The sequence below is a fragment of the Peromyscus eremicus genome, chromosome 8a (assembly GCF_949786415.1).
Source record: "Peromyscus eremicus chromosome 8a, PerEre_H2_v1, whole genome shotgun sequence".
Taxonomy (NCBI): Eukaryota; Metazoa; Chordata; class Mammalia; order Rodentia; family Cricetidae; genus Peromyscus; species Peromyscus eremicus.
In genome coordinates this window covers 43949082-43975595 of record NC_081423.1, presented here as the reverse complement: position 1 = coordinate 43975595, position 26514 = coordinate 43949082, and the positions used below count along the sequence as shown (strand labels likewise).

General features: G+C 47.8%; 1 protein-coding gene and 1 long non-coding RNA gene across 3 annotated transcripts; one reads left to right on the top strand and one right to left on the bottom strand.

Moving 5' to 3' along the window:
* Positions 1–1205: 1205 nt before the first annotated feature.
* Positions 1206–9864, bottom strand: LOC131917177 (uncharacterized). The gene is made up of 3 exons (XR_009380632.1): positions 9508–9864; positions 1636–1775; positions 1206–1498 (listed from the first exon to the last, which is right to left on the bottom strand). It is a non-coding gene; the product is annotated as an uncharacterized LOC131917177 (long non-coding RNA).
* Positions 9486–24863, top strand: Tmem11 (transmembrane protein 11). Of its 2 annotated transcripts, XM_059270835.1 has the most exons (3): positions 9661–9760; positions 12509–12798; positions 23442–24863. In XM_059270835.1, exons 2-3 carry the CDS (start codon positions 12785–12787, stop codon positions 23956–23958), a joined length of 531 nt encoding a protein of 176 aa, XP_059126818.1. In that variant the 5' UTR covers positions 9661–9760; positions 12509–12784; the 3' UTR covers positions 23959–24863. The 2 variants fall into 2 exon arrangements, with proteins under 2 accessions (XP_059126817.1, XP_059126818.1); XM_059270834.1 differs by lacking the exon at positions 12509–12798 and having other exon boundaries at positions 9486–9760.
* The last annotated feature ends 1651 nt before the right edge of the window (positions 24864–26514 follow it).

Here is a 26514-nt window from a genome sequence, read left to right as displayed (position 1 = left end):
AGGAGTGGCATTGCCCACATGAGCTGGGTCTGCCCACATCAACCAAGAAAATAGATCATGGGCTAATCTAGTGGGGACGTTCCCAACTGAAGTTCCTCTTCTCAATGGCTCCAGCTTGAATCAAGTTGACAAAAAACTAACCAAGACACTTCTGGTGCTCATCTTTTTTTTTTTTTTTTTTTGGTTTTTCGAGACGGTTTCTCTGTGTAGCTTTGTGCCTTTCCTGGAACTCATTTGGTAGTCCAGGCTGGCCTCGAACTCACAGAGATCCGCCTGGCTCTGCCTCCCGAGTGCTGGGATTAAAGGCATGCGCCACCACCACCCGGCCTGGTGCTCATCTTAAATGTCAAGGACATGAGCTTTCTGAACCTGGAGCCCCAAGATCAGAATTACCTAGGCCAGCTGGTCCCTGGGGGTCCCTTTGACTGGGCATAGCCAAGCCGTTGTTAGAAATGAGTCTGGGGCCAGGAAGATGGCTCAACAGGGTACAGTGTTTGGTGCCAAGCCTGATGATTTGAGTTGATCCCTGGAAGCCACATGATGGAAGGAGAGAAGAGAACTGACCCCTGCAAGTGTTCCTCTGACCTGCCTATGTGTGCCCACATGCACAAAATAATACATGCATGTAAAAAATTATTTTTAAAGAAAGGATGGGTCTGGGATTCCAAGGAAATGATCACGCAATACAAAGTATTCCATCAAGGTAAAAAGCTCACTTCTAAAGAAGGTGCAAAACTGCTCTGAGCCCAGGGAGCACACACAGAGCCATCCCACTGGGGTGTTGCTGTTTTGTTTCCTTTTGAGACAAGGTCTCACTATGTAGCCCTAGCTGTCCTGGATCTCACTCTGTAGCCCAGGCTGGCCTCAAACTCACAGAGATCTGCCTGCTTCTGCCTCCCAGATACTGGGATTAGAGGTGTGGGTTACCACACCCTTAATCCCACTGGGTTTTTTATTCCTTTGCCTCTGTGAGTGGTTAGAACTTGGCCTAACACTCTTATATGGTTGGCTAATTCAAAATGGCACAGCTGGTAACCAAAGGACAATTTGGGAGAACAGGATGTAGCCTTGGGTGCATACTCTTTTTTTTTTTTTTTTTTTGGGGGGGGGGTTTCGAGACAGGGTTTCTTTGTGTAGCTTTGTGCCTTTCCTGGAACTCACTTGGTAGCCCAGGCTGGCCTCGAACTCACAGAGATCCGCCTGGCTCTGCCTCCCGAGTGCTGGGATTAAAGGCGTGCGCCACCACCGCCCGGCTGGGGAGGAAAGAATTTATTCATCTTTTACTTCAGGTAACAGTCCATGTGATGGCTAATCTTAGTTGTCAACTTGACTATACGGCTGGAATCAACTAAAACCAAAGTGCCTGGGCACACCTGATGGAGGGTACCGGGTCTCCCGGAACTGTAGTTACAAATGATTGTGAGCTGCTGTGTGGAAGTTGGGAATGGAACTTGGGATCCTCTGGAAGAGCAGCCAGTGCTCTTAACTGCTGGGCCATCTGTAAGGAGCAAGAAGGTAAGTATGCATAGTTGGTGTAACAGAAGTTATATTTTATTATGCTGAAGGTCATCACACAAGACTCATACTCTAAATTCCTAACTACAGTCCTGAGGCTCTCTCCCCAAGGCTGCTCACCTGTCACATATCTTAGCTGAAGGTTGGATCCAGTCTCTAACCACAGTCTCCAATTCTAGGGTCAGGATTCCAGGGGAGACTCTCCAGCAGCAGGCAGCAGGATAGATCAAGGTGGCGTCTCTCCGATGTCTTTGACAGTCCTGAAGAGTGAAGAGTGATGCATTGCTCTTGGTCTCTGCTTATATACTGTCAAGTGGGAGTCCTGGAGCCGTGCGCTTACACAGTCTCGTGTCTGTTTATCCTGAGTGAATGATGCCGTTGGGTTCTGGTTGTCAGTTGCAGCCTGGGGTGTAGTGGGGTTCCCGACTAAGCTATTTCTAGAGATCTAAAGGGCATTTTTTACTATGCTTATCACACCATCTCTTCAGTCTCTACCTTTAAGCTTGGGGCCTGGTTTCTACAAATTGTAACTTTTTCAAGATTTATTTCTATTATATGGGAGTATATGTGCACATGGATGCAAGTGCCCACAGAGGTCCAAGGTGTCAGATCCCCTTGGAGCTGGGGTTACAGGAAGTTGTAAGCCACCCGATATCGATATAGGTGCTGGGAATCGAACTCAGGTCCTCAGGAAGAGCACCACTGAGCCGTCTCTCCAGTCCATGACTTCTTTTTAGAAACTCCAAGTCTCTGTCCCCCTGTTGAGCTGATAATTTTATTCTCTTGTTCCACTGACAATAATTAATTATTTACATATTTGTGTGTGTGTGTGTGTGTGTGTGTGTGTGTGTGTGTGTGCGCGCGTGTGTGTGTGTGTGTGTGGTATATGTGGTGTATTCCAAGGCAATGGGGAATTTTTCTAATATTCCTTATAAAATGTGACCAAATGGGTGTGATTCCCAGCACAAGGTGGCTCACAGCCATCTATAACTCCAGTTCCAGGGGATCCGATGCCCCCTCTGACAGAGATAGGCAGATTACTGGGGCTTGCTGACCAGCCAGTCTAGGGACATCCTGATTCACTGAGTGACACTGTTGCAAAAAATAGGATGGCAGCAACCGTAGAAAACTTACTTGACATCTACCTCTGGCTTCTACGTGCTCATGTGCATAAACACCTACACTAAACACACACAAAATGAAAGGTTTTCGAAGAGCAACATTAGTCCAGTTCCTGAGGATGCACTGGAATTCAAAGGGTGCTAAGTGGAGAGACACGCACCAAGGGCTCTCAAGTGAAGAGAGCATCTCTCTTGCCCACACTGAGCCTTCAAAGGCTGTTCTCCATCCTGTCATTGTCTCCTCCTCCTCCTCCTCCTCCTCCTCCTCCTCCTCCTCCTCCATCTTTTAAAGATTTTTTTGTATTGGTGTTTTGTTTGCATGTACATATGCGTACCACACATATGCCTGAGGTCAGAAGAGAATGTCAAATCCTCCATACATGTGGGTGCTGAAAACTGAACCTGGGTCTTCTATAAGAGCAACAAGTGCTTTTACCACAGAGCCATCTTTCCAGCCCCAAAATCAACCATCCTGTCTTCTGACCCCTAAACAACCTCTGGTATGTCTGAGAATAGTCATAGGAAAATCAGAAGCACTAGTTTGTATCCCAAATGCTTCTGGGATTACTCTTTACCCAAATGGGCTTTAAACCAATTGCCTATATTGTCCCTCTTCCAGGAGTCAGTCACAAAAGTTGGAATGTTGTTCCCTGCTATGAGCATCTCTGAAGCTGGTTTTATCTCAGTGGAATAATATTGCTCTCCTAAGAAGCTCCTAAGATAGATAGATAGATAGATAGATAGATAGATAGATAGATAGAAAATGGAACCTGAATTATTAAACTGCTAAGTTCAGAAAAGACATGTTTGTATGAATAGCATTTATTATTTTGTTTTAAATCATTATTCAGTTTAGAATTCCAAATGGGTAGGATTTTTTCCCTTTGGATCTAATGCTCAAGGGATGTCTTGTTAGCTGGGTCATTATCTGTATACTCTCGGGGTAGCACTGCCTACTGTAATTAGACAGGGAGGAGTTAGCACTTACAGTATAATAATGCAGGAGTAAACAAATCATAGTGTTAGAAAAGAGGGGAGCATAGTCAGCCAGAAATAGTCTGGCTGGGTCAGCATATGAAGCCAACAGGCATTGGACCATGCAGGAAACAGTCAGCATTTGAAATGTACCAGAGTTGCCCTGTCTCTAGAATGCTGGGGTTAAAGATGTGTGCCAACACCGCCCAGCTGGAAATGGAGTCCTAATGAGGGATTCCCTAGTTTGGCCTATGGGCATGTGATGGGTGATGTTTTAAGGTTAATGTTGCTATGATGAAATACTATTATCAAAAAGAAGAAGAGGCCGGGCGGTGGTGGCGCACGCCTTTAATCCCAGCACTCGGAGGCAGAGCCAGGCGGATCTCTGTGAGTTCGAGGCCAGCCTAGGCTACCAAGTGAGTTCCAGGAAAGGCACAAAGCTACACAGAAAAACCCTGTCTCGAAAAACCAAAAACCAACCAAACAAACAAACAAAACAAGAAGAGGAACAGGTTTATTGGCTTACACTTCCACATCATGATCTATCATTTAAGGAAGTTGGCATAGGAACTCAAAGAGGGTAGGCACCTGGAGGCAGGAGCTGAAGCAGAGTCCATAGAGGGGTGCTGCTTACTGGCTTGCTCCACATGGTTTGCTCAACCTATTTTCTTACAGCAGCACCTACAATTGGCTGGGCTCTCCTCCATCAATCACTAATTAGGGAAATGCCATACCGGGTGGTGGTGGTGCACGCCTTTGATCCCAGCCCTCAGGAGGCAGAGGCAGGCAGATCTCTGTAAGTTCGAGGCCAGCCTGGTCTACAGAGTGAGTTCCAAGAAAGGCTCCAAAGCTACACAGAGAAACCCTGTCTCAAAAAGAAAGAAAGAAAAATAAAATGCCCTACAGCGGTATCACATGGAGGCATTTTCTCAATTGAGGTTCTTTCCTTTCAGATGACTCTAGCCTGTGTCAAGTTGACATAAAACTAGCCAGCACAAGTGGGAAGGCCTACCCACTGTGGGTGACACCATTCCCTTCATGGGATCCTGGACTGTACAAATGTAGAAAGGGAACTGAGCAGAAGTATGCATTCATTGCTGTCTGCTTCTTGACTGTGGATGTCATGTGACCAGTTCTCTCAAACTCCTTCCACTGTGACTTCCCTGCCATGATAGACTATAACCAGGAATTGTGAACCAAATAAATGCTTCTATCAGTGGATCACAGCAACAAGGAATGGGAACTAAGACAGGAATTGGGACCAGAAGTGGAGATGCTTCTGTGAGAAACCTGAACATGGGACTTTGGGGCCTTTGGAACTGTTTTGTGGGGAAGGTGTGGAAGAAGTTGGAACTTTAGGCTAGAAAACATTGAAAGCTGTAAGTAGAGACTCGTGGGTCATTCTGGTGGGAGCTAGGAATATAGTAATGCTGAAACACAATGGAGGAGGCCTGGCTCATGAGATTTCACAGGGTAACAAAGAAGGACTGTGTCAAGACCTATGCCGGGGCCATTCTTGGGATATTTTGGCCAAGCATCTGGCTTCATGTTCCAAGAACCTGAGTGAAGTTGAATTTAGAGATAATGGACTAATTTCCTTGACAGAGGAAAAGTATGTAGGCAGGCTTAAAGTTTCAGAGGAGAAGAGCAGCCATAAAGTTAAAAAGACTGAATGGAGTCATTAAAGAGAAACCTGGCACTCTGCACCTGTGTAAACAGATTATTATTTCTTCAGGGTCAGCACACAGAGTGGATTCAACTGTGGTCCAAAAAGGTTGGGATATATCTCAAGCTGGCAGCATAGCTTGACAATACTATCTATGTAATAGTGGTTTTGTAGGGGCCCGAGAAAATGCTGAAGGAAGACCCCAGACTCAAACAGTATGTAAGAGCAAAGAGCATTTATTTACCCCAGCATATGTGGGGTCGTTCACCTGTACAAAATGGTGCGGACCCTGAGAGGAGTGGGCAGACTCCTTTTAAGCACAGCTAGGGGAATTTCAGGAACAGTTAGGTCATCTCAAACATAATTGGTCAAACAAGCAGCAGTTACACTAGTATGCTGTGGAATAACCCCTTTGTACACTGTGAAGATTTGTTGCTGTGATTGGTTTAATAAACAAGCTGACTGGCCAATAGCTGAACAGAATAAGATTAGGCAGGAGAGCCAAACTGAGAATGCTAGGAAGGAGCAAGGAAGAGTCAGGAGACTCCAACCAGCCATCCAGGAAGCAAGACATGCTAGAGGACAGATAAAACCATGAGCCACATGGCAATACATAGATTAATAGAAATAGGTTAATTTAAGTTGTAAGAGCTGTTAGTAACAAGCCTGAGCTATTGGCTGAACATTTATAATTTATATTCAGCCTCTGAGTCAGTTATTTGGGAACTGGTGTGTGAGAAAGAAATGTACATTTACACTAGTATATTTTTGATTGGCTGAGGTTTCAGTTTTTCCATTTTTGGGCATACTGTTTCAGGGGGTTACAGGAACTGTCTTTTTTTTTTTTTGTGACTGTCTTGTGAAACTGTAGGGGCTGGCTCAGGCCTCACACATGCTTCCCTCCTCATCTCTGCTGTCAGGGGCAGTGTTGACTAAAGGCCCTTTGTTGGAAAAAAACTTGTTTGCTGTAAAAAACAAAACAAAACAAAACAAAAACAAAAACAAAAAGCAAACAAAAAAAAAACCCCTGAAACCTAAACCCGGTTGTAAAATGGGGGAAATTTAGACCTCTAGGTTTAAAGGCAAAGAGAGCAAAGATTGAGGAGGTCATGAGGAGCCACTGAGGCCAGATACTGTGTGGCAGGGTTAGAGTCCCTGAGTGGCCACTGTGTGAAGCTATGAAGGTGAAACTTAAACTGCATTGGAATTCCTAGGATTTTGGAATTGCCAGGACCATGGGACATCTAGCCAAGAATGGCTGCAGGTGTGGAGTAGAGCTGGCCTGGAAGTTAAGCTATGTGAGCTACAAGTAGCAGGGCTTGAACTTTTCGGACCATAGTCAATTTTATCACAAGTCCCAGATGCTAGATATGGAGCTTCAAGATTTGGTGTTTGCTCTACTAGATTTTTGTTTTGTTTGGATCATCCCTTGCTATGTCCTGATCCTTCCATTCTGAAATGGTAATGTTTATTCTGTACCAGCATATGATGGAAATTTTATTATTACTATTGCTGGAACTCACAGTTAAGACTTTGGACTTTTAAAGTGTTGGGATTTTAAAAGCTGGGTTGTCATTTTACATGATGCGCTAAACATGAGACTTTGGGAAGAAGGAATGAAAGCTTAAGGTTATGGTTTAAAGTGATGTGTTCGTGTGTCAAATTTAGATGAGGTAGTGTTGTCAGTTTGTGTTGTCAACTTTACACAAACTGGAGTCACCAGGAAAAGGAGTCTGAGTGAAGGGTTGCCTAGACACATTAAGGTGGACTGTGGACATGTCTGCGGGGTATTATCTTAATTAACTAAGATGGGAAGAACTACCCACTACTGGGGGCAAGAGAGAGAAAGAATACTATTCTCTGCTCTGTGGATGTCCTGTGAAAAGTATTCTCAAGCTCCTGCTGCTATGGCTTCCCTGCTGTGATGGATTGTGTCTTAGTTACTGTTCTTTGTTGTGAAGAGACACCATGTCCAAGGCAACTTAGAAAGCATTTAATTAGGGGCTTGTTTACACTTTCAGAGGGTGAGTCTATGACCATCACGGTGGTGAGCATGACAGCTGGCAAGCAGGCATAGTGCTGGACCAGTAGCCGAGATCCTACATGTTGAGACAACAACTACCAGGCAGCGAAAGAGAGAGACCACGCCTGGCCTGGGCTTTGGAAATCTCAAAGCCTACCCCCAGTGACTCACCTCCTACAATAAGGCCACACCTCCTAATTCTTCCTAAACAGTACAACTGGGAATCAAACATTCAAATATATAAGCCTTTGGGGACCATTCTCATTAAAACCACCATAGACTGTAACCTGAAGTGTGAGCCAAATAAACCCTCTTCTCCCTTAAGTGGCTTGTGTCAGGGTATTTTTATCACAGCAACGGGAAATAAAACCAAGACAGGGACATGGATCCCCAGGGGGATCCACCATTTCTCAGACTTGGTACTGGAACACTAGAACCTCACAGGCATCCCAGAAAAGGCAGACCCTCCTGGCCAGCTGCCTCCCAGTTTAAATGTGAGCTTAGAAGCCCCTGGTCAATGCACATTTTTTTTGGGGGGGGGGCTCTTGTTACAGTAGGGCAGAGAAGAGGGTCCAGGCTTCCCTAGGCCGTGAGTATAGAACACCATACATAGGTACAAAAACACAGAAAAGTGAAGGATGATGGGAAAGGGAGCATGCCCTTGCCCTATTATCAGGGTTCCTTGAGAGCTGAGTTTTCCCACCACTTTAAAATGCTTCTGGGAAAGTGAAAGAATAGTGTAAATAAAGAAGGGAGAAACAGGAAATAAGAAAGAGCAGAGCGGGAGGCAGAGCCAGGCGGATCTCTGTGAGTTCGAGGCCAGCCTGGACTACCAAGTGAGTTCCAGGAAAGGCGCAAGGCTACACAGAGAAACCCTGTTTCGAACCAAAAAAAAAAAAAAAAAGAAAGAGCAGAGACTTTATCTCCTGGATGCGTCACAGAGGGCCACCTGCTTAGGTTTCTAGGTTCCTGTGTCTAGGACAAATTGTATCAGAGATACATAATTAACAATAAAGTCAACTTATTAAAAAAATTTACAAAGATACTCGGGAGGTTGGGGGTAGGCTAGTGATCTGGAAAAAACGCATAAACTCAAGTCCTTAGCCATGATTCTCATGAACCTTTATAGGCCATTTCCTTATCACTTGCCTTCTCTAGGCCAAGTTTTTCTCCCGCATGCTGTTTTTTGTGAGTAGCCCAGGCAGGGGAGGGTTTCCAAGCTCAGCTGGCTTTTTTTTTTTTTTTTTTTTTCGAGACAGGGTTTCTCTGTGTAGCTTTGCGCCTTTCCTGGATCTCACTCGGTAGACCATGCTGGCCTCGAAATCACAGAGATCCGCCTGCCTCTGCCTCCCAAGTGCTGCGCCACCACCGCCTGGCTCAGCTGGCTTTTTCATACCTTTCTTTTTTTCTTTTTCCAACGTGTCTGGGTCTGTGCCTGTGTCTGTGCACCCCATGTGTGCAGTGCTCACGAGGCCAGAAGAGGGCCTCAGAAGTTACTGGAGTAGCTGACTATTGTTAGCCGCCATGTGCCAGGAAAAGATCCTGAGTCCCCTCAAGAGCAGTCAGTGCCCTTAACCACTGAACCATCTCTGCAGGCCCTCATACCTCATTCTCCTCTGTCTCTGTCTCCTCTCTCTCTCCACATCCCTCATCTTCTGCCACACTTGCACTGTGCTAGAGTCTGGCACTTGGAGGCAGGGGCGCAGCACTCAATTTGAAAACCAGGAACTTACTAGAAACCACACAGATAGACCCAAGCAAGGTTTGGAAGCATCAAAACCGGCTGGGAGGAACAGGCCTTTGGGGTCACGCGCATCTACAGACCCTCAACAAATTCAGTTCTGGTGGTGGTGGTGGGGTGGGGGGCAGTTAACACTGCGGAAGCAGAGGTGACCTTCAAACTGGGGGCGCACGAGTTCTAGCCTGCGGATGAGAAGAGAGACATAGGGGCGGTTAAGCTGCTCCAGTCGTCGTGAGGTGTGAGCCAGGGGAAACGCAGCAGGCCCCCAGCGGCCGAGGCCACAGTGAAGGGCAAGAGGGCCGAGGCCAAGGGTTGGGCGGGCCGTGAGGGCGGGGTCGCCGCGCGAAGCGCTCTGGGAGTGGTAGGCGCTTTCTTTCCGCTCTCCTTCAGCCACTCGCTCTGGGCGCCCAAGGACGTCCAGGCGGTGGGCGCAGTAATTCGCACACTGCGACTGGGAGACTCTTACCTCAGGCGGAGCCCACCTTTCGCCCTCTTGCGCGCGGCAGTTTACAGCAGCCTTCCGGCATGCGGCATTGTGGGCGTTGTAGTCCGCTCGCCGCCTCCCTCTGCGGACCAGCGGCTCACCGGACTACGTTTCCCTTCGGCCTGCGCGCGCCCGGAGCCGCGTCGGCGCCAGCCCCCGACGAGCCGAGAGTCTCCAAGATGGCCGCGTGGGGAAGGAGGCGTCTGGGTCCGGGCGGCGGTAGCTCCCGAGAGAGGTGAGTTGGGCTCGCGACGGCGGGAGGCCGCTGACCTCAGAGCCGGCGAAGCCTCTGTGCCACGCGTGACTCCGGATCATGTGCCTGCCGCGCGCGGGGCCCCGTCCGCGGGGCCCTGGTGTGGGAGGAGCGGGCCGGCGCGACGGCCGGGGAGCACGGGGAGCTCGACCAGAAGGGGTGGCGGCCCCGCACTAGGCGGTCCGTGAGCCCGGGTGAGCGACTGCGCGGGCCGCCAAGCTGTTCTTCGGAGTGGCGTGCGAGCTCCGGGCCGCTGGCTCGAGCACGTGGCTGCCTGGGCCTGGGCGCCCGACGTGGCGTGGATGGGCTCCTGGAAGAGGAGGAGGAGGAGGAGGGCAGAGGTTCGCCGGGCGGTGTGCTTGATAGGGGCGTTTGCTGAGAGCAGCAGCGTGCCGGGCGCGCCTCCAAGGGCCTGTGCTTGGATGCCTTCTGAGCGGGCAGTTATCGCCACTCTTTGAGGGTTCTCTGCAAGCGCTTCTTGCCCTAAGTCCTTTAAAGTGACCTTTTCTACCGAATGCGTTTGGGGGCGCTAGGCGTTTGTTTCTTCCCATGATTTCCCGAAGGCGAGAGTAGTTGGCCTGTTTCATGTTGAACTTGCAGAGTTTTCATTCTGGGAAGTATTTTTAACTAGTAGGTTACTAGAAACTGTTCGGCCACCAGAAGTTTGGGGAGAAGGGTGTATATCAGTGGAACTACTAGATTTTTGTAAAGGCCTCCGCATTTTACTGTGGATGTCAGTAGAAAAGAAAGTTTGGCTTTTTTTTTTTTTCTTTTTCTTTCCCAGTGAGTACTGTCAAACATAAAAGTTCTGTCTCAGCTCATCTACCTTGTTCTTTTTGTTTTTTTGTTTTTTTCGAGACAGGGTTTCTCTGTGTAGCTTTGCGCCTTTCCTGGAACTCACTTGGTAGCCCAGGCTGGCCTCGAACTCACAGAGATCCGCCTGGCTCTGCCTCCCGAGTGCTGGGATTAAAGGTGTGAGCCACCACCGCCCGGCTGCCTTGTTCTTTTTTGACTGATGCATCCTTGCTTTCCCATCCCACATGATTCTTCTTGCTTGGCAGTAGCAATTAGCCTTGGTTTTATTCTTGAGTTCCGTTATGCAAAATAATCTATTCTGCATTTCCTGTTCCATGGGAAAGCAGTGGCAAAGAGTGGTTTTCCTAACTTTTCGCTTATTTTTTAGATAAGAACATCAAAAGAGGTTATTTTGTTGTTTTCCATGTCCTAAAACCTTAAAGAATGCTTTCAGGATCTTCAATTTCAGCCCCTTAGTAACAGGAAAGAACCTTCCTAGAAGACAAAGATACTTTTACTACTTGTTTGTTTTTAGAGTCAAGGTCTCACTATGTAGCTCTGGCTGTTCTGGAATTCACTCTGTAGACCAGGCTGGCCTTGAACTCATCTGCCTCTGCCTCCCAAGTGCTGGGATTAAAGGTGTGTGCAACCACACCCTATGATACTCTTACTCTTGGATACAGGCTGAAAGGGTCAAATTTGCATGCTTCAAGCATGGGCCTTGCTAGAATTTTTCCTTTGTCTTGAAACAAATATTAATTAAAAAGTTTGTCAGCCAGCCAACTATAGTAGGGGTCCAGTCCTTGATTGAGCATCAGCTTTTAAGGGAATTTAAATCAAATACAGATTTCATAGTAAAACTAGATAGTAGTTGACACTCTTCAGAGCAACTTCTGTTTGCTTCCTCACCTGGCAACTTGACTAATTGAGGTTATCTGCATGGGTCCTGTAGGTGTTCAGGTTGTGACCTTTGGCCAGAAACTGCAGGTTCTACCCATGCATGCAGGTGTTGTGTGTCTGCCAGGAATGGTGCATCAGATTTTATGATTTGAGAGTTGCCCTCTGCCCTCCTAGATACGTGTGGTGGACTGGAGGCTACCCCTCTGTTTGCCTTTGTGGGAAGGCCCTTGCCAAGGGACTCATTCTTAGGATCCCATCTTCTTAAGGCCCTCCCACTCAGAGCAGTGTGTGGAAACATAACCCCCCTGGCTAGCAGGCTGACTTCTGGGCACACCTCCATTCCTGCTCACTTGGTGGCCTGACTGGGTGGAGCAGTCCAGAATCTTTGTATGCTGAGCACCATAGATTGTGAGGACTGAGTGTATTATTGGCTCTCATGACACAAGTAAGCTGTTTATGGCTCCTAAGTGACTTTGTTCCATGTCACATTTGGACTGACTCAAATTTCAGCTTCATGGTAAGAGTCCTTCAGAGTTGCTCACACCTTGCTGCCTGCCCTGTGCTGAAACTGAAGGAGATGCTGTGTGGTTTGTGGCAAGCGCTGGAGTGGGATTGCTTTGAACAGACATCCTATTTGCCAGTGGCTGCATGCTCTGGAGCATATGTTGTTTTTAATGCCTTGCTTGATGCTGATTGTCAGCTTAGTTTGCAGTGGTTCTTGCTTTGCCTGCTTCTTGCATCCAGAAACACAGGCTAGTACTAGAGCTAGTATTGTAGCAGTTTAGTAGCTGCTAGCCGTGTGTGACCATTACATTGAAGTTAAAATTAAATACAATGAGAAGTTTAGCTCTTAGATCACAGACCATGTTTCGGGTGCCTGGTACTCAGTTTGGGCCAATGGCTAAGCATAGAAAAAGCTTTTCCATCAGTGCGGTAGCGAGGGACAGTGCTAATCTAGGTTGAAATTGGAGGGGGAAAGGAGCAAACTGAGAGCTGCTCATGTGTTGATTTTTCTCTCCACTCCATTAAATCCAGGGAAACAACAGTATTTGTAATGAAGAACATCAGACTCTGAGCTGTAACCTGAATTCTTGTCCAAAATTGAGCATACTGACAGCGAGCACAGCAAACAGATTGCCGTTTGTCCTGCTGGCCTCTTTGAGGCACACTTACCCATCTAGGAAAGCAGAGCAGGGATCTGTATTCTGCCACCTGTGTGCCAGCCTGGACCAGCTCTCAAACAGCCTTGCCTATCCTTTCTTGGGCTACTTGGTGCTACTCTCAGGGCCCCTGAGCATCCCTGAGATCTCCATGATTGTTGGAATGTGAGTATAGCCCTGTACTCTGAATTCCTTTTTTTGATGACCTTGTGAAGATATTTGATCTGTGTCTGGTGTTACAGGACGGCCTGGGGTATTATAGCTTCCTTCCTCTGTTCTGTGCAATTGTCAGGCAGCCAGTTATGGGGTTGCCTCCACAGCCTTTCCTGCCACCTCCTCTTGGAAGACTGTCATCATATTTGTGAATACAGGGACATGAGATCCCAGTGGCCGGTGTAGGGTTAGTGCCTACTCCATTTGAACGGCCACGTGGACAGGCTGGTTTACATTTCTGGGGTGATAGACCCCCTTTCTGTTCTGATGCTTCCTTTTTAGAGCTGGGGTCTACAGGGATTTGAGGCATTTAATATTTCAAGAGGTTCTCATGCTGGCTCGGGTATGTGGTAGTTTTACTCCTGGTTTGGATGAGGTGAGCAGGCCAGGGACATACACCAAAGTTTCTGGATCTGTAGCCACTATGTGAGGGTCGGGGCCTTCTGCCTGTTGGCTAGTGAGAGACGACAGCACCCTTGGCTGAGCCACATGTTCTGCTCACAGATCTGAATGTGTAAGTCCATTCTGCCATGGTCCTGCCTTTGGGACATATTCTGTTTTCCTCAAGCAGTCTAGATTCCATTTGCTTTGATTTCTGCTACAGTGGTCCAGTTCTACAGGTTCTGAATTTCAGTGGATCCCACTGAGAGGTAGGGTTGATAGTGTCCAGGGATGGGGGAAGGCTGAGGCCGCTCTGCCTAGTTAGTGTTGGCCATGGCTTGCTTCTTGAGTGTGGGAAGAGCTGTGGGTGGGACGGGAAGTGTGATTCACGAGCCAGCATACACAGACAGGGAACCTTCTTGTTGCCTCTGTGTTTGGGTCCTGGTGCCGACAGCAACTTTAATGGGCACAGAGTTCCTGGGGAAAGGCAATAACCACTGACTTCTCCCCACAGTTCTTCAGATGAAGGCTATACATCTCTGCTGATCATTGGGATTACCACTAGTTGCCTGTGTCTGTCAGCACTTGAAATGTTATTGTGCCAGAGGGGCTGAGGTTTTTACTTTATCGAGTAATTAATTTACATATAAACAGCTACAGATGTTTTGCTGCTGTTCTCTTTGATTTTTGCACCCAGCCAGGTCCTCACACTCCTACAGTACTTTGAGGGACCAGGAAACTGGCTCAGGTAGCAAAGTATTTTGCCCTTGGACTTAACAAACGAGAGTAAATTTGAGGAGGGGCAACAGAAAGGGAGGGAGGGTAGGGGAAGTGGGGCAGGTGGCGGGGCAGGAAATAACTCACGTAATACATATTTGTAAGAACACAAGATTTGTGGGCGTTTGTTCTTGGGTTCGTTCTTGGGTTGGTTGGTTTGGTTTTTCAAGGCAAGGTTTTTCTGTGTAGTCCTGGCCATCCTGGAATTCATTCTGTAGACCAGTCTGGCCACTGGAGTGCTGGGATCAAAGGTGTGCACCACCACTGGCAAGATTTGGTTTAATAGTGTATTTGAGTGGGCGCCTGCAGTGTCCAGAAGAGACCATTGATCTCCTGGAGCTAGAGTTGCAAGTGGTTTTGAGCCGCCTCATGTGGGTGTTGGGAACTGGTGTTCTCTGGAAGGGCAGTACTATTGTGACAGTTAAGGATCTCCTAGCTGTTTGGCCTCATCCTACAGTCCTGCTGAGAAGAGGACAGTTCTATTCCTTGTTTCATTCAAGCAAGCTTTGTACTATTTGCCGGGGAGAGGGTCTCCAGACCCAGAAGAATGAAATCTCACAGTGTGCTTCCTAGGCCCCGGATTCCCAGGCAGGGTTCAGATGGGAACTCACATCTAAGTTAGCAACTTTTTGTTTTGTTTTGTTTTTTAATAAAACAATTGAGGCTGTCTTCATCAAGGCATTCATATCTAACTGCCTGAATGCAACAGGTTCCTAAAAATGTTTGTAATGAGAGACAGGAAGAGGGACACTTGTGACATTTAAGGTATCTGGGGCCTACAAATGGAGTCGTCAGTGGTCAGGTTGCTTTTTTGTTTGTTTGGCTTTTTTGGAGACAGGGTCCCTCTAGGTAGACTGGGCTACTTTTTGCTCTATGAGAACATGGTCACTTGTGTAGCTTCTTGGGATAGGAGGTATTGTACTCCACCTCCACCCCCACGCCCACCCGCCGGTCCAGGAAACCCACTTCTGGCTAACCAAACATGACTTCCTGGGAATGAAAGAAAGCAGAAAGATCAAACAGTTGACCCTATGTGGCAGACAACAGGGAGACCTAGACTAGGCTGTTTCAAAGGGCACCTGACACTTTGCTCCTATAAGAGGTTGTGTCTGTGGTCTGGAGACTGAAAAGCTTTCTGCCTCAGCAGTGGGGACACACTTGCCAAGTGGAGAGATGGCTCAACATTTATAAGCGCTAGTGGCTCTTCCAGAGGACCTGGGTTTAATTCTGAGCATCCATGGTCTCTGTCCTCCTTGGCACTGCACACAGGATGCACAGACATACATGCAGGCAAAACACTCATCTATCTATCTATCTATAATAAAATGCATTCCTATATATGTGTATTTTTTTTTTTTTTTAAAAAATCAGTCTTGAAGAAATGGCTCAGTGGCTAAGAGTGAGTAATATGATGGTTATTTATGATGGTCATACCCTTCATCCCAGCATGTGGAAGACAGACAGACAGACGCAGGCAGATGTCTGAGTTCTGGGCCAGCCGCTGTTACATAGTGAGGCCAGGTCTGAAAACAAAAAGGCAGCTTGATCCCTGGCTCTACTTTACAGTTTCAGGCCCCGATGTCTTAATTGCCACAATAGTTTTTCTCTTCCTGTCCCTCTTTGCAAACATTCTTGGGAACCCGTTTCGTTCAGGCAGAGCTACATAGGGATGCTTTGATGGAAATACCTTCAGGTGTTTAAAAAAGGAAACAAGCACCAGTTGCTAGCCTAGATGTGAGTTTCCACTTGAACCCTGCCTGAGAGTCTGGGGCCTAGGAAGTGTACCATCAGATTGAGTTCTGGGTCTAGAGAGAGATGCCCGCTTCCCACTCCACCCCCACGATACAGAATTGTCCTCTTCCCAGCAGGACTATAGGATGAGGCCAGTACAACATAGCTAGAAGACCCTTCCTGCTCACAGAAACTGTTGGCCTGGGAGCTTGCTTCTGCGACTTCTCTTTAGGCACAGAACAGGAGTGGGAGGCCAGCCACTTCCTGCTTGCCTTAGCAGTGGGAGCCCCATTGGTATCTGGTCTCTGTGATAAGGGGTACATACAGATTTTTGAATTTGGAGCTTTTGTTTTTGTTTTTTTGAGACAAGGTTTCTCTGTGTAACAGCCCTGGCTGTCCTGGAACTCACTCTGTAGACCAGGCTGGCCTTGAACTCACAGTCACAGAGATCCACCTGCCTCTGCCTCCCAAGTGCTGGGATTAAAAGTGAGTGCCCCCTCCACCGGCTTTGTTTTTGTTTTTGTTTTGAGACAGGGTAACCAGTATAACCAGGCTTGCTTTGAACTTGATGTGTAGCAGAGGATAACATACAGGCTTCGATCTGTTGCTAGGCATCAAACCAGGGCTCTGTGCAAGCACTCTCTCCACCAAGCCACAGTCCCAGCTTTATTTTATTCTCCTTGGCAAAGGAATCAGGCTGGCTTGGAACTCATAGTCTTTTGTTTGCTTGTTGTTTGTTTGTTTAGTTTTGAGGCAGGGTTTCTCTGTGTAGCCTTGGCTGTCCTGGAACTTGCTTTGTAGATTAGACTGGCCTCAAACTCAGGATGCCTCTGCCTCCTGAGTGCTGGGATTAAAGTCATCCGCCACCACCGCCTGGCTCAGTCTTCTTGCATTAGCCTTCTGGGTAATTGGTGCTACAATTATGTCCCACTGTGCCCAGTTGAGATTTTTCTTTCTTTCTTTTTTTTTTTTTTTTGAGACAGAGTTTCTCATTGAAATAGTCCTGGCTGCCTTGGAACTCACTCTGTAGACCAGGCTGCCTCAAACTCACAGAGACTCACAGATCCACCTGCCCTTGCCTCCCAAAAGTGCTGGGATTAAAGGCATGCGCCACCACCACCCAGCGAGATTTTTTTTTTTTTTAAGAAAAAAATTTTTTTCTATTATAAAAGAAGCATAGGGCTGGGGAGGTAGCTCGAGTGGGTAAGAGTGCTTGTGCTGCAGGCATGAGGACCTGCGTTCAAATCCTTAGCACTCACATGAAAGGAGGCTGGGCATGGCTCTGTGTACCTGTTAGCCAGCATGTGGAGGGATAGGCAGAGAGATGGGGAGATCCTGAAGGCATGCTAGCCAGCAAGCCTAGCCGAATGTTAGAAATGGGTCTGGGGTCTCAGGGAAATGACCATATAATGCAAAAAAAAGTTTACTTTTGCAGAAGGCTGTCCAGCTGCATATGGAGCCAGCTATACAGGCAGGCACACCCAGCAGAGCTGCAAATTCTTATGTAGCACTGTTGGTAAGGGAAGTACAATTTTTGAGACCAGGAGGCACAATCTTGAGCCCATGCTTTGATCTTAGTCAAATGTTAGGTTATGGGCCTGTCCTAAGACCATAGCTCAAGAACTAGGAAGGCAGGCCCCAGTGGATGGGAAGAGCAAAGCTGAAGGAACCCTGGACAAAGAGATGCTGGTTTCAGCTAATGTTGAAACTTTGTTTCCTTTACTCCTTTGACAGGAAAGATAGCACATTTTACTGACATTTCCACAAATGCCCTGTCTCAAGGCAGTAAGGTGGTCAGGAATAGAGGAAGACACCTGACATCCTGCTCTGGCACCTCGTACACATGCTTGTTTTGAAATTTTATTTTAAAATTTCTTTTACATTTGTTTGTGTGCAGTCATGCCACAGTATGCATGTGGAGGTCAGAAGACAACTTGTTGAAGTTGGTTCTCTTCCCTCAAACATGGAGGTCCCGGGGACCAGACTCATCTTCAGGCATCGGGGAAAAAAAAAAACCTTGATCCATGGAGCCATCTCACAGACTACTTGTTTTGTTTTTATGTCCCATTCCCCCCCCTCCCCAGCTGAGGACCGAACCCGCTCTACCACTGAGCTAAATTCCCAACCCCGTTTTTATGGTTTTTGTTTTTGTTGTTGTTTGTTTGTTTGTTTTGTTGTTTTTCCCAGACAGGGTTTCTCTGTGTAAACCCTAGCTGTTCTGGAACTCACTCTGTAGACCAGGCTGGCCTCGAACTCATATGACTCTGCCTCTCAAGTGCTGGGATTAAAGGGGTGTGTCACCACCTCCTGGCTTCTTGTTTTGGTTTTTTTTTGTTTTTTTTTTGTTTTTTTTTTTTTTTTTTTTTTTTTTTTTTTTTTTTTTGTTTGTTTTTTTGTTTTTTTGTTTTTCGAGACAGGGTTTCTCTGTGTAGCTTTGCGCCTTTCCTGGAACTCACTTGTTAGCCCAGGCCGGCCTCGAACTCACAGAGATCCGCCTGGCTCTGCCTCCCAAGTGCTGGGATTAAAGGTGTGCGCCACCACTGCCCGGCTTCTTGTTTTGTTTTTAAAAGAGAAAGTCCTAGTGAACATAACATGTAAAGGTCAATTACTAGATGTCACAGGAAGAAAGTGGCTGTTGATCTTTGGTACACAGAGCCTTTGATACATGTAACATATAGTTCTCCTGGGTTTTTAAAAATTATATTAAATATGTACTTTTAAGGATTACAGTAAATATCATTGGTACATGATGCCTCTTAAAAGCATAATGCTTTTAAGAAAGAAGCCCATCACAAAGCCCCATGTGGTGTGTGGTTCTATTTATCTGGAATAACCAGAATTGGCAAATCCACAGAGTCAAGAAGCAGATTGGTAGCTGCTAACAACTGAGAAGGATCAAGGGAAAGAAAAGTACCCTAAGGGGTACAGAGTGTCTAGGGTGATGAAAGTGTCCTAAGATTGTGGCATTGATGCTATGCCAACTAAAATTCAGAGCTGTATGGTCTGTGCATTCTCCCTTGATAGGCTTTTTTTCCTTGTATTGTTTGCAACATGGTCTCATATAGTCTAGACTAGACTCATTTTCTGTGTAGCAGAGGCTGGCCTTTAAACTCATGATTGATCCTTCTACCACTATCTTCCATGTGCAGGGATCATGGGAATGCATCACCATATTTAACATGATAAAATGTGATTAAAAATACAAATGAGCCGGGCAGTGGTGGCACACGCCTTTAATCCCAGCACTGGGAGGCAGAGCCAGGCGGATCTCTGTGAGTTCGAGGCCAGCCTGGGCTACCAAGTGAGTTCTAGGAGAGGCGCAAAGCTACACAGAGAAACCCTGTCTCGAAACCCCCCCCCAAAAAAAAGGGGGGGCAAGGCGGTGGTGGCACACGCCTTTGATCTCGGCACTCCGGAGGCAGAGCCAGGCGGATCTCTATGAGTTCGAGGCCAGCCTGGTCTACAGAGCAAGATCCAGGATAGGCACCAAAACAACACAGAGAAACCCTGTCTTTCCGCCCCCCCCCAAAAAAAAAAAGGCTGGACAGCTGGTTTGGTGGTTAAGAGCACTGGCTGCTCTTCCAGAGAACCTGGGTTCTATTCTCAGCACCCATATTGCAGCTCACAATTGTCTGTAACTTCAAGATTTGTCAACCTCACACAGACACACACACACACACACACACACACACACACACACACACGCAAAACACCAATGCACATAAAATAAAAACTTATTTGTCTAGAGAGAGATCTTTCCCTAGAACTCACATAGGGTAGGAAAGAGCTGACGTCTGCAAATTGTCCTGTGACTTCCATACATGCACACATACAACCAAGTATTGGCCAGGCTTGATGATGTACACCTTTAATCCCAGCACTCAGTGCTCTGTAGACCAGGCTGGCCTTGAACTCAGAGGTAGGTTGATCTCCCAAGTTCAAGGCCAGCCTGGTATATATAGCAAGTTCCAGAACAATTAAGGTTATGGAGTGAGACCCTGTCTTGAAAAGAAGAAAAAGAAACAAAAATGTTAAGGGGGAAAATTGTTTTGTTTTAAAAGAAAACATCATTTAAGTGAAATGGCCAAGCCACCAAAGGACAAATAATGTGATTCTATGAATGTGTATTACCTAGAAAAGTTGAACTCAATACGTTGAAAATAGAATAGGGGGGACAAGAGGGTGGTCAGTGGGTTTGACTTGGGATTTACACCTTACGGAGATAGTTGTATAGTGGTGTAACTATTTTAACAAGGTGCTAAATTTTGTTATGTATGTTTTATCACAGATAATAATAAGCTTGGCTTCAGCCAAGCAGGCCTGGTGGCCCACATCTTTAATCTCAGGACTCAGGAGGCAGAGGCAGGCCAATCCCTGTGAGTTCAAGACTAGCCAGGGATACCATGTTTGCAAAAAAAAAAACTTGTACTTACCCTTAACTTTGTAAGTGGAAAGCTAGCCTTGCCTTACCCCACATAGTTCCCTCTGGCAGAGACCATCTTGCATATGAAGCCTCATTTCCTTACTCTTCCTAGTTGACAATCCCAAAGACAGGCTTGAATGACAGACCTTATTAGTTTTGTACCTCAGTGAAGCATGAGAGGATCTGCTGCTTGCATCCCCATTACAGAATGCCATGCCATCCACTGCCCGGGTAGTGGGCAGCCCAGTTAGTTCTTTCTCGATTAACAGGCAGATTCTGCTCTCACCAGCTCTTGAAAGGGTGTTTTTAGACTTTGGGAAGATTGACATTTGAGATTTGGCCTTGGGTAGAGTTGAGGGATTGCAGAGCCCTCTGCACAGCCTGCCAGATATTCTCAGGGCAGCTGTATCCCAGAGAGGGCAAGGTATGGACTTACAGCTGCCTTTTGGCCGCAATGGCAGCATTGCCAAGTCACTCTTGCTGACTATCTCCCTCCCTACCCAAAGCTGGTTAACCTGGGCAGGCCCATGACCTGAGGTGCTGGAGCAAGGTTGCCACCTGTTCCACTGAAGGCTCAGGATAGAGTGACCCCTCACCCAGTGTTAACAAAGTACATAGAGAGGTTGGACCAAGTGTAGGATCAAAGGTCCTTTAGTGAAAGGGGGCTCCCTTTCCTTCCCTGGGCCACTCAGTTCCCTCCTAATGATAAATAGCCCTGTTCTCAGACCTCCTTGTCTCCTGGATATGCAGGTGCTTTTATGTAAACAGGTAGATAACTAAAATAATACCCTCCTGGGGTTGGGTAGATGGTTCTGTGGATAAAATGCTTACTCTGCTTGCAGGAGGGGCACCTAAATGAAATGTGTCAGCCTGTAACCCCAGTGCTGGGGAGAGGGAAGACAAGTGGATCCCTGGAGCTCTCACTGGCCTGCCAGTCTAGCCAGTTGGCAAACTCCAGGGTCAGTGAGAGACCCTGTTTAAAAAAAAAGGTGGAGCTGGTGGTGGTGCATGCCTTTAATCCTAGCACTTATGGCAGAAGCTTGTTGATCTCTGAGTTCCAAGACTACACAGAGAAGATACCTTATCTCAACAAAAACAAACCACACCTGCCGTGGCATGCAGGACTCCCTCCTTCCTTTTTTTTGTTTTGTTTTTTTCAAGACAGGGTTTCTCTGTGTAGCTTTGCGCCTTTCCTGGAACTCACTCTGTAGACCAGGCTGGCCTTGAACTCACAGAGATCCGCCTGCCTCTGCCTCCTGAGTCCTGGGATTAAAGGCGTGCGCCGCCGCCGCCGCCGCCGCCGCCGCCGCCGCCGCCGCCGCCACCACCACCACCACCACCACCACCACCACCACCACCACCACCACCACCACCACCACCAGCAGCAGCAGCAGCTGACTCCCTCCTTTCTACCAGTGCATAACAAAGTAGGGTGCTGGCATCTTGTGCGATCCATGCACTTCAACATAGGGGACTTGTGCTTCATGGATGTTTGGTTTGAGTGTTAACCATTTTCTTTCTGGAAATACACTTTTCTAAAGATTCTACCATCCCAAAGGAGATGCGGTACTACTTTTCTTAACTGGCTGTTGCCGTAGAATTTATGTGTCTGGTACCCATGGGTGTATAGGTGCTGCCTAATTGTGAACTTGAGAGACTCCTTGTGTGGTATCCTGCTTCCTCTGTTGTTAGCTTGCTTTGCTTGTTTCATGCTGTATAGTTGGGCCAAGTCCAGAATGGGTGGGAAAGGGCTTTGGTGAGCATGTCTACAGGACCAGCTCAGGGTATATGAGGATCGGGTGGGTACAGCTATGTCTATAGCTGCTGCAAGCTGTGAGAGTCATGACCCACTGACTCAAGAGCTCTTCCTGGCTGTGTCTGCTTCATGTCACCCCATATTATGGAGCACTGGCCTCCCATTTCCAGACATGTCTGTAATCATGAACATGCCTATTCATCTGTCTTGACAAATAGAGGTAGACTCAGCATGGCCTGGGTAGATTGGCATGCAGGAGGTGCTGGCCAGGCAAAAATCAGAAGTGTCATCTGCCTAGTAATAAGTTTTTAAGACAGGCAGTCTGTTGGAGGTGCTGGACATGCCTTACTGAGATAAACTGTTTACTCTGTGTTCAAGATGGCCACAGCATTGTAAGGGCACTGCAATCCCAGCTTGGACCTACATTTTGCCTTGAGTGTTCCACAGGGGAGAGGGCTTGCCTCACAGTCTCTGTGCATAGGGAAGTGCCCTGTGTTCGCTTTGGAAGTGGGCAGGACTTGTGATGATTTAGAAGTAGCTCTGCCTAGAGTCTCAGTTTCACAGATGGATGTGTAAATTGGCACTTTGGCTTTTTGTGTCTCAACTCTGAGCTGGGATGACCCCTTCCTCAAGCTCTTACTTATTGGCTAAAGTGTCTGAAAATAAGTGTGTCCTGTTGTGAACAAACTGTGGGTTTGTTCACCTTCCTACCCTTGGAATGAACTCTAGATGGAGGAATTCCACAGAAGACCTTAATGGGGGAATGCTGCTTTCTTTCCAGTTGGGATCTTCAGCTTCCTGGGAGGTCGCAGGAGCCTGCAACATGGCATGCCAATGGACAGGCTGCTTTGGCCATGCCCCATGCTGTGGCTTCTTTTTATTTTTGTGGTGTTAGGGGTGAGCCCAGGGGCCCTGTACAGGCTAGGCAAGCTCTGCCTCTGAGCCTTCTCTGTTCCCCATGCTGAGGCTTCTAGTCCCACCCCAGGGAATAGTATTCTCCCTGGTGCACAGTTGACTTGGGGCATGTGATTTAATTAAGCCTTACCTGAGCCCAGTTTAATTACAGTCACTGTTTTGGGGTAAAGCATTTGCATTGCCTAAATCCAAGCTCCAAGCCAGTGCCTTTTTATTAAGGGGTGCTGGTCTGGGTATGGGGTGTTCTTCCCCTCCCCCACCCCCGTGCCTTGTATTGGGAGTACAGTCTGATTTGGGGGGAGTAGCTCTGGCTGTCTGGGACTCACTATGTTGACCAGACTGGCCGAGCTCACAGACCTGAGATCTGCCTGCCTCTGCCTCCTAAGTATTGGGATCAAAGGTGTGGGCTACCATGCTGGGCCACCTTTGTGGTCTTTTTGTCTCACCATTTCTTTCAGGGGAAAAAAATTGTTGTCTTGTGGGTTGGGTTCTGAAGCAAATGAACCTGTAAGTGGGCTATCCTTAAGGCTGAGGCAAACACTTGTCCAAACCCCACACATCCAGATGAGCCAGGCTGTTGAACCTAACCTTGTCTTTTTCCCTCCACTAAAGGGTTAGCCTGTCAGCCACAGACTGCTACATAGTGCATGAGATCTACAGTGGGGAGAACGCCCAGGACCAGTTTGAGTATGAGCTGGAGCAGGCGCTGGAAGCCCAGTACAAGTACATTGTGATAGAGCCCACCCGAATTGGAGATGAGACAGCACGTTGGATCACTGTGGGCAACTGCCTGCACAAGACGGCCGTGTTGGCTGGCACTGCCTGCCTCTTCACCCCGTTGGCACTGCCCCTGGATTACTCCCACTACGTCTCCCTGCCCGCTGGTGTGCTGAGCCTGGCCTGCTGTACCCTCTATGGGATCTCCTGGCAGTTTGACCCATGCTGCAAGTACCAGGTGGAGTATGATGCCTATAAACTGTCGCGCCTGCCTCTGCACACGCTCACCTCCTCCACACCAGTGGTGCTGGTTCGGAAGGACGACCTGCACAGAAAGAGATTGCACAACACAATAGCACTGGCTGCCCTGGTGTACTGTGTAAAGAAGGTTTATGAGCTCTACGCCGTATGACTGCAGGAGAGTGGGACGCGAGCAGAACCACAGGGCCCACAGGACTCAGATCCCTACAGCAACACCTTGGGTTTTCTCCATGAGGCAACAGCACCTGGGAAAGTGTTTGGTTTAATACTTGTTATTTTTCAACAAAAATAACAGATCATGGGTATGCCAGGGGTTTATTCAGCTCATTACACTAAGATGTCTATTTCCATAACCCAGGTGTGGGTCCCAGGCTGTGGAAGTCTGACTGGGCAATGGAATATGGATGGAGCCAACGCTACTTACTGAGGGGTGTGAACTTGCTGTGGGGATGTCTTAAGTATATTGTTTAACTATACCATTCAGAAGCCAACCGGAAGCTATTGACCATTAAAATTATGAGAATTTCAACTTGTTCTCTGTTTATGCCTGTGTCTGCAGCTGCTGCTGTTTGTGGGCCAGGCAAGTGCTGCTGCAGACACACCCTGCTGCAACTTGTTGCTGCAGAGTGGCACTAGAGCTGACATCCTGCCAAGAAGAATGCACAACATAGTAGGACTAGCTACCCTAGCTTCCGGACTGCTACTCCAGCCTAGTCATGGCCCCTGTTGGCTGTCATGTGCCAGACATAGTAGGATAAGGTGGCTTTGGTCTCCCTTTAGTTCACCTGGGGACATCAAACCCAGAAGCCCTTCTCCAAAGACTGACTTAGGACAGCAGAGGAACAAGTCTTGCTGTTCCTATGTAGCCCGGAGCTCAACCCAGTGCCCCAGGCTGTGGGAGGTGCCTCTGCCTTGTGGAAGTGAGTCTTACTTTTCTGAGACAGTCTTTCTTGCTGTCCTAGAACTTGCTGTGTAGACCAGCTGGGCTTGGAACTCAGAGATCCTTTGTCTCTGCCTCCTGAGTGCTGGGATTAAAGGCATGTGCCACCGTGCCCAGCTTGGTGTCTTTGTCTTTTTTTCCCCCCCTAAGGCTTTAAATAAGTGGAAGATGATCCCCTGCACAAAGGCTGGGGCATTGTACTTCTGTGGTCGGCCGAGCTAGCTTTTCCATAGGAAGTGCTGACGCCCAGCATCAGGAAGGGGTCCTAACCTGGATGTAAGGGAAGCAAGGTTTTAGAGAACTCCCAGGGGCTATTGGGACATTTGTGATAGAAGAGATCCAGAGTTTGGGCGAGATTTTTAAAAGCCCATAAAAGTCTAAGAAACTTTGACTTCATTCCAAGTACTGTAGAAATACTAATGGCTGAGTTTGATTGCTCAGTGGTAAGATGATGTTAGCTACACAAACAGTATTGTTATGTGGCAGTGTGGTGGGGTCAAGGGATGAACAAGAGGTAACTGCCTTAGCCACAAGCAATCCAGATGAACAGGTCTCTGCAGGGTGAATTAGTACCTATGAGAGCCCTGAAGTGGCTGAAGGCTGGCTCTGAGCCTGATGGGCAAGCACAGCATGGGAGGGGTTTTTGTAACAGGCAGTCACCTGGTCTGGCTGCGTTCTTTCTACACATCAGATTACATGGGGGGGGGGGGGGGGGGGAGACGACTATGGGGCTGGGGACCTCATTTCAGCTGAGCAGATGCCCTTGCCCAAAATAGAAACCAGGTACAAACAGCTTCTTCCTATTTCCCCAGCTGCACTGAACAAAGTGACTCTTGTTGAGTGGACTAACCCAGATTCTGAAATGCCATCTTGGTTTGGCCCCTAGCCAGGGGTGTGGTGTGCTGGGCTCTTGAGAGTGGCAGCCTGTGAACCTCACATTCTGTTGATAGCCACAGTGCTCTCACAATAGCTCTCTCAGTTGAGAAGAAAGAAAGCCACATGGCTTGGACCCTCCTGTTGGAAACCCACCTGATAGGGTTGTGTGTGGCCCTTTTAAGGCATAGGTCATGAAATGAATCTTACCAAGCCAATCTAGTCTTAACTGCCTACCTACTTATCCACTTTCAGGAGCAAAGAGCTCTATAAAGGGGCAGTTAACAGGAAACATGGACCAGCAGATCCTAAGGAAGCTCCTTCCATGTGTGTGTCTCACCCAGCTCACCTTATAACATCTGGTTCAGTGACTGTGCCCTTGAGCACGTGGGGCATGAACTTACCCTGTCACTTGCCCTGTAGGGTGGGCTGCATCTGGGTCAAGAAGCACTAGTGGCCAGACACCACAAGGTTTAAAGAGTAAGATGGAGACTGAACTTTGACCACCTAGCTACTCGAAGGAATTTTAGGATGGGGGGAGCACCCCTACAGAGAAGAGAAAGTCAGGACAGCTGCGGCACTACAACCTCAGTGGCAGCTGCCCACATGCAGGCCCTGGACCGAAACTGTCAGGATAAAGTTCATTCAAGGGAGCAGGAGTTGAAGGAGGCTGGGGCTGGGCCTTCCAAGCATGGAGTTTCTGAGTAGGTAGGAAGAGGGCACTCAGGTTGGCTGGACTAGCTACATTACAGAACCTTGCTGGTGGTTCTCTCGTCCTCAGCCCTAGGGCTTAGGTCATCACCTGGCATGGGAAGCAAAGGACGTGGCTACGGTGTCCATGAATATGCAGGTTACTTGAATCCTTGGTGCCCTCGCTTGTGAGGCTTAGTGGCT